Source organism: Triticum aestivum, chromosome 5A, assembly GCF_018294505.1.
Source record: "Triticum aestivum cultivar Chinese Spring chromosome 5A, IWGSC CS RefSeq v2.1, whole genome shotgun sequence".
NCBI classification, from domain to species: domain Eukaryota; kingdom Viridiplantae; phylum Streptophyta; class Magnoliopsida; order Poales; family Poaceae; genus Triticum; species Triticum aestivum.
The window spans coordinates 36,783,208-36,791,924 of NC_057806.1; the positions used below are offsets into that span (position 1 = coordinate 36,783,208).

At 46.2% G+C, this 8,717-nt stretch overlaps 2 protein-coding genes across 3 annotated transcripts; both read left to right on the forward strand.

Moving 5' to 3' along the window:
• The first annotated feature begins 762 nt into the window (after window positions 1-762).
• Window positions 763-3,252, forward strand: LOC123102156 (F-box/FBD/LRR-repeat protein At5g53840). Its single transcript, XM_044523451.1, has 3 exons — window positions 763-1,929; window positions 2,053-2,187; window positions 2,288-3,252. The coding sequence occupies exons 1-3, from the start codon at window positions 862-864 to the stop codon at window positions 2,645-2,647; spliced, it is 1,563 nt and encodes a 520-aa protein (XP_044379386.1). The 5' UTR covers window positions 763-861; the 3' UTR covers window positions 2,648-3,252.
• Window positions 3,253-3,263: 11 nt separating this feature from the next.
• On the forward strand, window positions 3,264-8,472 carry LOC123102157 (ent-kaurenoic acid oxidase 1). 2 transcript variants are annotated; one of them, XM_044523452.1, is made up of 7 exons: window positions 3,264-5,343; window positions 6,028-6,184; window positions 6,302-6,903; window positions 6,987-7,136; window positions 7,283-7,804; window positions 7,891-8,009; window positions 8,168-8,472. In XM_044523452.1, the coding sequence occupies exons 2-7, from the start codon at window positions 6,145-6,147 to the stop codon at window positions 8,262-8,264; spliced, it is 1,530 nt and encodes a 509-aa protein (XP_044379387.1). In that variant the 5' UTR covers window positions 3,264-5,343; window positions 6,028-6,144; the 3' UTR covers window positions 8,265-8,472. The 2 variants fall into 2 exon arrangements, with proteins under 2 accessions (XP_044379387.1, XP_044379388.1); XM_044523453.1 differs by lacking the exon at window positions 3,264-5,343 and having other exon boundaries at window positions 6,009-6,184.
• Window positions 8,473-8,717: the final 245 nt, after the last annotated feature.

Genomic DNA, 8,717 nt, shown 5'->3' on the forward strand with positions numbered 1-8,717 from the left:
ATGGTATCTCTGGTGGGATCACCGAAAAATTTCACATGGTAAGACGTGGTATCCCCTACTAGGTCGGCCATAAGTATAAAAAGGGTTGTGTTGAATGCTTTGGCTGTTAAGATAAAAGCTCCGTTTGGAATGTCAAACGGAGCAGGACAACGGTGAGGACTATGAAACATAACATTGATGCGAGTTTTTACCCGGACGTGGGGGTTGGAGCGACGGGAGCTTTACTCCGAGACTCCAATGGGGCGTTGATAGTTGCATCATGTTCTTTTGAAGACGTTGCCATAGACGTTGCATCAATAGAAGCAGTCACACTATTGGAAGGGTCATGACTTGCAGACTTGTTGGGGATCTTAGCAGTGGCGGTGGAGAGTAATTCAATGGAGATAGTTCAAGTCATTCTTGATCCAGCCGAGTATCGAGCATAAGGAGAAGTGGTGACTAATGACTGCCGGGAGGTTTCGAATTCCTTCGGCATGGCGACTATAGCATACATGTGCCCGTGAAAGCAATGTTGTTGTGCGTTCGCTTGCTCGAGCAAGTTAACAAGAAAACTATCTGAGGAGTGGCGTGATTATCCTCCGTACTCCCGTATTCGTTATCGTGTACTCCCCCCATCCCAGAACGCTCTTATATTACGGGACGGGGGGAGTAACGGGCAAGATCATTGTTCAATAAAGATAGCTGAATTTCAAGAAAGGAAGAAAAAGAAACAGCGTACACGGTGTAGTGGGCTGGCCGCTCGCGAAATTTAGTTGCTCCAGCTTGGACCATGGTTGGGCAGGCGTCCAATATCTTGGCCACTTTGGGCCCATCTTGTGACACGAGAAAGGACCAAACGCGCCGGCGGTGAGAGAGGAGAGGATGGAGCGGCGGCGCAAGCCTCTTCCGCGCCGGCCGCCGTACTGCGCTCCTTTTACGTCAGGTCGTCCACCAGCCAAGAAGAGGAAGAGATTGGGCTCCGAGGGAGAGATTGAACCTTCGGCCGGGGCGGCAGGAGTCGACCGGATCAGCGCCCTCCCCGACGAACTCCTCGGCGAGATCATCTCCCTCCTCCCCACCAAGGACGGCGCCCGCACCCAGATCCTCGCGTCCCGGTGGCGCCACCTCTGGCTCTCCGCCCCTCTCAACCTCGACTGCCGTGGCTTTGCCACCGCCGCCGATCTCGCGGTCGTCAGATACCGCAGGGTCTACAACAACGTCCCCTCTGCTGTAGCGCACATTCTTGACCGCCACCAAGGCCCCGGCCGCCGCCTCCGTGTCAAGGGGTACCGTCTCCCCGTCGCCGCCGCCGCCGCCACCGCCGCCACCGCCCTGAATTGGTGGATCGTGGCCCCCGCCCTCGCCGCCGCCGCCTCCGCCGCCCTGGATTGCTGGCTCGTGGCCCCCGCCCTCGACGGCCTCCAGGTGCTCGAGTGCTGGGTTTCTTCCAAGCGTTCTAAACCGCTTGGGCCGCTGCCGGCGTCCGCCTACCGCTTCTCGCCCACCCTCCGCGTCGCCACCTTCGGTGGCTGCCGCCTCCCCGACGACGACATCGCCCAAGGGCTTCACTTCCCCAACCTCAAGCACTTGTCACTTGAATCCGTCTCCACCTCGGAGCATTCTCTGCACAGCCTCATCGCCCGTTGCCCCGCTCTGGAATGCTTGATGATTCACACAATCTTCGGCTTCCGTCGCCTTCGGATCAATTCCCTCACTCTTACGTTCATATGTGTGCAAGATCAACTTCAGAACTGCAAGGCATTCAGTCAGCTCCAGTTTGAGGAACTCGTCATCCAGAATGCGCCTTGTCTTGAAAAGTTGATCCCTCTCTACTTTGAGTGTGGTCTGCAGGTGTCGGTAATCTCCGCGCCTAGACTTCACACCTTGGGCTTCCTTACTGATTGGGGCGATCATTCTACCAAACTAGTGTTTGGCTCCACAGTTATTCAGGTGATTAACCTTCCAACTGCTCTATATACTTCTTGCCTTATATATGGGATGTCTAACTAGTTAACCCGTGTTTGTCATCTGCACTTTTATATAGCCTGATTTTGTCTCCCATGCTCCATTTAGGGATTGCGCGCCAATAGCCTGACAACGGCGGTGCACACTGTCAAGATTTTAGCTGTCAATGTCAATATTCTTAGTTTGGATAATCTTCTTGACATGATGAGATTCTTTCCATGCTTGGAGAAGCTGCACGTGAAGGTGGCTGTTTCTTCCTTGATAATTCCTAGCATCGTTTAGCTTAGCTTTTGATATACTCACTGTTCTAAAGCGGTGAAAGATTTTATGTCTTTCTTTGCAGTCATGGAGTTCGGGTGAGAAAAATTTGTGGCATCATAAACACCGGGATCTTCTCAGATGTCTTGACATCCGTCTCAGGACAGTAGTGTTGGAAACGTATCTGGGCAGCTGGTCACAGGTTAACTTTGCCAAATTCTTTGTGCTGAACGCCAGAGTGCTGGAGTCAATGACGTTTCATGTTGAGGCCAGCTTGTACGATGAGGAGTTCTTGGCAGAACAGCGTGGGAAGCTTCAGCTAGGGAACAAGGCTTCAAGAGATGCTCAGTTTCATTTTACAACTGGTACTTCTCTCGAAGCTGTTTGGGAGACCAAGCATCTCAGTGATCTTAACTTGAATGACCCCTTCCTGTGTAGATGTTGAAATGGGTTTGGTGAGTCAGGAATTATCTTTGCTTATCTCATTTGTGTTCTGTGAAGACTTTCTTAGTACCCTTGTCTGTAGTATGTGTATATGTACAATCTTGTGTCATTTCTTTTGTCCTACACTTGCTGGTATATGCACAATCTCACTGAAAAGTTTTGGATTCGTCAACAATGTTGCTACAGTATAAGACGGCGGCTTGTCGAGATCCATCTTTTAATCTTCCATTGGAACATCTGTTCAATGACTCTGCATGCAGTGTCATTCTTCAGTGTTAATTGAAGGGTGGGTATTTATTCTGGAATGTCTTATGAATACCATTGAAGTGAAGGAAAAGGAAACAACTTAACTCTTCTGATTTAAATGATTTTTTACTGTCTGGACCATACATCGCATCAGTGTATTGGTTACTTATATTTATCTAGCTTCTGGAGGATTTATGAGTTCACCCTACTTGTTATTGCTTGGCCTCGTACAATGGAAGTAAATGTGAATCGTTCTGTTTATCGATGCAACTGCATTTTGATTATTTATTAAACTACTACTGCATCTAAATTAACAAGTGCAATTGTATCGAGGTTTTGACAGGTGCAATTGTGTTGAAATTTCGAATTGGAATATATCAGATGGTTTTCGTGTCTGGGTGTTCTATGCACTGTCTTTTGCAGTTAGAGACATCACACACAAATAATCTTACTATTGTTTTGTGCTGTCCTATTATACTTTTTTTCCGAGAATGATTGTCTTTTGCTTTATGTCGCCTTTTTTTTGTCCTATTGTACTTGTGAGGAGAAATACTTTTTTTATTGTTTTGCTTTATGTCGCCTTTGATCTTATTCGAGTAATCCTCTGAATCTTTTATTTGCTGTTGCCACTCGATTCTTGTCTGTTTTTTTGCAAAACTGTTCTGTGAACAGTGACTCAGCAACGTAGAGTACCACATTAATTTGCAACGAGGTGAGTCACACATAGCTGTTACCATATAAATTATCGGTCCTATATTATTCATGCTCCTGGATTCAGTCATATATGTATTTTCTTGGCCTTGATGATTCAATAATTTCTATGATGCTTTGCTTCATGGCTGCCGCATTGCATCGCTGATTGCTAAGTTAGCTACCACACATTATATGATCTCAAGCATTTGTTCTCTGAGTCATTGTTTTGCACTTCTGCTACTGCCACCGAGTCCTCTGATTTAATGCTAATGCAGCTTCTCAGGTATCTGAGAACTGCCTGCTACATCTAAATAATATCCATACCTTGGTTGCTCTCTCTCAGAATTCGAAAAGTACCCAACTCTATACATTGACTGTTGTGAAGATCCTGAACACCATTATTTGCAAGCTACTTGATACAGGTTCGGTTCTTGATGAGATGGAACCTGAAACTGTATTTGTTGTAGTCTTGTAGATAAGGCTGACAGCAGCAAGACTTGTGTGATTGATGTGTGTGTTTGTGATGTGCGTCGGAACTTAGCTGAGAGTGTAGAGACGGTATCCACCAGCCGGAATAATCTAATAATGTCACTTGTGTACTCAATAGAAGTACTCAATAATGCGTATATATCGAGCATGCAATGCAGGAGTAATTTGATTCGAGTACTGATGTTTGTAGTATGCCTATATGCACATTCCCGTGTCATTTGTTTTGTCATACACTTTAGGGTATATGCACAATCTCGCTGAAAAGTTTAGATCCCATCTGGATTCTTCAACGATGCAGCTTTGGTCTTCCATTGTAACATGAATTAAATGATTTCGCCTGCAGTGTCATTCTTCAGTGGTAATTGAAGGGATCTTGTTTTCTCTGGAATGTCCATGAATACCACTGAAGAAAAGGGGGAGGAAACGACTTTACTCTGTAATAATCTGAAGTCAGTTTTGTATTGTCTGGTCCATACATCGTATCAGTGAATTGGTTACTAAATTATGTTTATCTAAATTCTGGATGATTTATGAGTACACCATTTCTTGCTGTTGCTTGGCCTCATACAATGGAAATAAATACGGACGGTTCTTTCTATCGTTGGAGCTACATTTTGATTATTTATTAAACTACTTGCATCTAAATTAACAACTGCAATTGTATTGAAGTCCTAAATTTGAGTGTCTGAGATGCTCTTTGTACCTGAGTGTTCCAGGCACTAGCTTGTGCAGTTAGAGACATCACACACAGCAAGTAGTCTTAGGTTGCTGTTTATTTTACTTGTGAGGAGAAAGGCTATTGTTTTATTGTAATGAAGTCCTAAATATGCTGCTGTTTGAATCTTTTCTTTGCTGTTGCCACTGGACTCTTGTCTGATACTACTTTCTGTGAGCAGTGACTCAGCACTGTACAGTACTACATTGTTTTGCAACAATGTGAGCCTCATAGAGACGTTACGGTTCATATTTTTGGCCCTTAGTATTATTCATGTTCTTGGCTTCAGTCATTTGTATTCTCGTGGCTTGATGATTCGTATTTGTCATTCCTATTCAGCGCTTACTGGCTGTAATAGTATGATGATGGTTTGCATCGCTGATTGGTAAGTCAGTTAGCACGCATTATTGTTAAACTCAATTATTTCTCTTATGCCGCCTCAAGTTTTCCACATTGTTTTCTGAGTCAATGTTTGCAGATCACAACTCTAAATGTTGACAGTTTCGAAGTTTTTTGAACACCAACATTTGTAGATCACCAACTACTCGGTACAGGTTCGTTTGTTGATGAAATGGAATCTGAAACTCGATCTATCCGTTGTACATATATAAGTTGCCAGCAGCAAGATTTGTGTGTGATTGACGTGTGTGTTTAACTGTTTATGATGGGAGAAGAGTTGAGCTGAAAGATGATGAGGCTAATGCAGAAACCATTTCAGCCTGTTCAATTCAGCCCTTTTTTTAGGTCTTTTCCATGCAATGAAAAGAAGGGTATTTGAAATTTTGAAGTGACACTAACATTTGTATTAGCTTAAAGAAGTACTACAACCTATTTGCCAAATTATAGTGCATAGAATTATTTTTTTCTATAGTCAAACTTTTGACCAAGTTTATGTATACAAAAACAATAATTTGCAATAGTAAATATCATGTAAAAATATATCTCATGATAACTCTAATGGTAGTATGAATGTTGATAATTTATCATAGTTTTAAATAGCCGGCTATAGCTCTGCTATAGCCCGCTATAGCCTTTTCAGTAGGTTCCCGCTAAATGGTCTCATGTACAAATAGCCCGCTATAGCTGATTTTAAGGTCCGCTGCTATTTGGCATAGCCCGCTATTTAAAACAGTGTAATTTATTACAAACTTAGTCAAAGTTTAAGGATGACCTTGAAAAGAACTTATATGCACTATAATCTGGACTTCTAGAAGGGGTAATTATGTTTTATTCAGCAGATTTCTCATCGGAGATGCCGTTAATTAATTATCGTTGGTTGGTGAGTGCTCGGCGTTGGAACCTAGCTACGGGTGTAAAGCCGGCATCTACCAGCCAGAATAATCACACAACGTCACATGTGCAGGCTACGCACCAGCCGGGCATGCAATGCGCGAGGTAATTTCCAGCCTCCAGCTAGCTAGCTTAGTTTGTTCCCGTCTGCCTCCACACAGTAACGGATCAGTTGCTCGGAATCCTCACTCGTTTTTACATATACTACCTCCGCTTCTCCAGGTATTAGCAGATCAATGGCGATAGCAGTGGGAGTAGGTGTGGGTGAGTGGGTATGGTGGCCGGGCCTCGCCCTCGGCGCCGTCCCGCTGCTCTGCCTCGCCGTCTGGCACTCCACCGACGCGTGGTACCGCGCCGCCTTCTTCCTCAGGCACGGCGGCCGGCGCCGCCTGCCGCCGGGCCACATTGGCCTGCCTTTCCTCGGTGAGACGCTCTCCTTCGTCTGGCACTTCAAGCTCGCGCGCCGCCCGGACGACTTCATCGCCGCCAAGAGGCGCGCGCACGGCTCCGGGGCCGGCATCTACCGGACGCACCTCTTCGGCTCCCCTGCCGTCATCGCGTGCTCTCCGGCGGCCAACAAGTTCGTGTTCCAGTCCGCCGATAACTTCGGCATACGGTGGCCGGTGCCGGAGCTCATCGGCCACAAGTCCATGGTCAACGTCGAGGGCGCCAGCCACGCCAGGCTTCGTGGGATCATCCTCACCGCCATCAACCGCCCCAGCTCGCTTCGGACCATCGCCGCCGTCTTGCAGCCGCGTGTTGTGGCGGCGCTGGCCGCGTGGGCAGACATGGGGACAATCGTTGCCTCCACCGAGATCAAGAAAGTAAGAGATCTATTCATCGGTGAGCATGCATGTGCTTTTCTTCTCTGTCAATAGTGAATAGTGATGCTCCTTAAATTGCACAGGTGACGTTCGCGAACATATTCAGAATGTTCATAAGCATGGAGCCGTCGCCATTGACAGAGCAGATAGACCAGTGGTTCGGCAGCCTGATGGCTGGCCTCAGGGCATTCCCCTTGGATTTTCCAGGGACAACATTTCACCGCGCTCGCAAGGTAATCTGTTTTTCTTTTCATACAATGCACTAAATGGATCGGGTATTCGGGTTACACTATCAAGAGAGAGTCAAGGTAATTTGTTTGCTCCTTGTTTTTACAGAAATCATTAAAATAACTGTAGAGGAATCTAACAACTTGTGCAGTGCCGTCAGAAGCTGAACGCGGTCTTCCGACATGAGCTAGAGGCAAGGAAGAAGGTGGACAAGAAGTGTGATGATCTCATGAGCGGGCTGATGTGCACCGAGGATGAGCAGGGGAAGAGGCTGAGTGATGAGGAGGTTGTGGACAACATGGTCAACCTCGTGGTCGCTGGCTATGAATCCACGGCCAGCGCCATCATGTGGGCTACCTACCACTTGGCCAAATCCCCTGCCGCCCTCGCCAAGCTCCGAGAGGAGAACATGGCAGTGAGCGAAAGCAAAGGTGGTTCATTGATGATCACCCATGATGACCTCCCAAGGATGAAGTACACGGCGAAGGTGGTGGAGGAGACGATCCGAATGGCCAACGTCGCCCCCATGGTGCACCGCGTGGCGAACCGGGACGTGGAGTATGGTGGGTACACGATCCCGGCGGGGTGGCCGGTGCTCGTGTGGGTGAGGTCGCTGCACACCGACCCAGTCTACTACCAGGACCCCCTCACCTTCAACCCCGACAGATGGGATGTATGTTGTTGTTTTTCTCTCATTGATCATGGATGCAACTTCATCATGTACGCACCAATTGTCAACGAAGAACTTGATGAATGCAGAAACCAGCGAAGCCAGGGACGTACCAGGCATTCGGTGGCGGATATAGGATTTGTGCCGGGAACATGCTCGCGAAGTTGCAGATCACCATCATGCTCCATCACCTCTCCACTGGTTATGAGTGAGTGATGATATATATTACTTCAAATCCTATGTAATCACTAACATGAGATCAGTAGAACTCATTTGCTTATTTTTATCTTGGCATTTGATTGATTTATTTCTTTATTGCATAAACTGGCATTTGATCCTAGTTTGCCATACGAATGATTGTTTCAGATGGGAGCTGTTGAATCCTGATGCGAAGATCAATTACCTTCCACACCCAAGGCCAATGGATGGCGCATCCATGACCTTCCGTAAGCTTAGAGCTTGATGGAGATGCATTCAATGATTTTTTCTAGCTATGTGCTAGTGCATCAATGTTAATTCTATTAGTATTGTATGATCATATCAGAACTATAGCTAGTCTATCTTTTTTCTGGAAATGACATTATCTTTGTAAGCAAACATGGGCAAAATGCTTTTAAATTTGTACTGCAAGGGACAAGACCATTATTTGAAAGCTACTAGTTTTTTTTTTCTGATGAGAAGGCCATTTATGAAGCTCGGCTTGATTACTTTTGGTTGAATGGGTGCGCAATAGATGAGCCTGAGGGGCGAAAGAGCCCGCCGTGACCGTCGAGTATGTGTGGTCACAAGTCAAAGATAGGCAAGCTCCCATGTGAAGTGCCTCTAAATGGGCCGGCTACAGATGTGTCCCATCAATACATTTAAAAAAATCAGAAAGTAGGATTCTTATTGAATAAACTTTATATTATATCTAGGA

Coding starts and splice junctions, on each gene's coding strand:
- LOC123102157 (XM_044523452.1), top strand. CDS start 6,145: ATGTGCAGGCTACGCACCAGCCGGGCATGCAATGCGCGAG. Junction 7,137..7,282: donor CATTTCACCGCGCTCGCAAG/GTAATCTGTTTT, acceptor CAACTTGTGCAG/TGCCGTCAGAAGCTGAACGC. Junction 8,010..8,167: donor CACCTCTCCACTGGTTATGA/GTGAGTGATGAT, acceptor TGATTGTTTCAG/ATGGGAGCTGTTGAATCCTG.
- LOC123102156 (XM_044523451.1), top strand. CDS start 862: ATGGAGCGGCGGCGCAAGCCTCTTCCGCGCCGGCCGCCGTACTGCGCT. Junction 1,930..2,052: donor TTGGCTCCACAGTTATTCAG/GTGATTAACCTT, acceptor TGCTCCATTTAG/GGATTGCGCGCCAATAGCCT. Junction 2,188..2,287: donor TGGAGAAGCTGCACGTGAAG/GTGGCTGTTTCT, acceptor CTTTCTTTGCAG/TCATGGAGTTCGGGTGAGAA.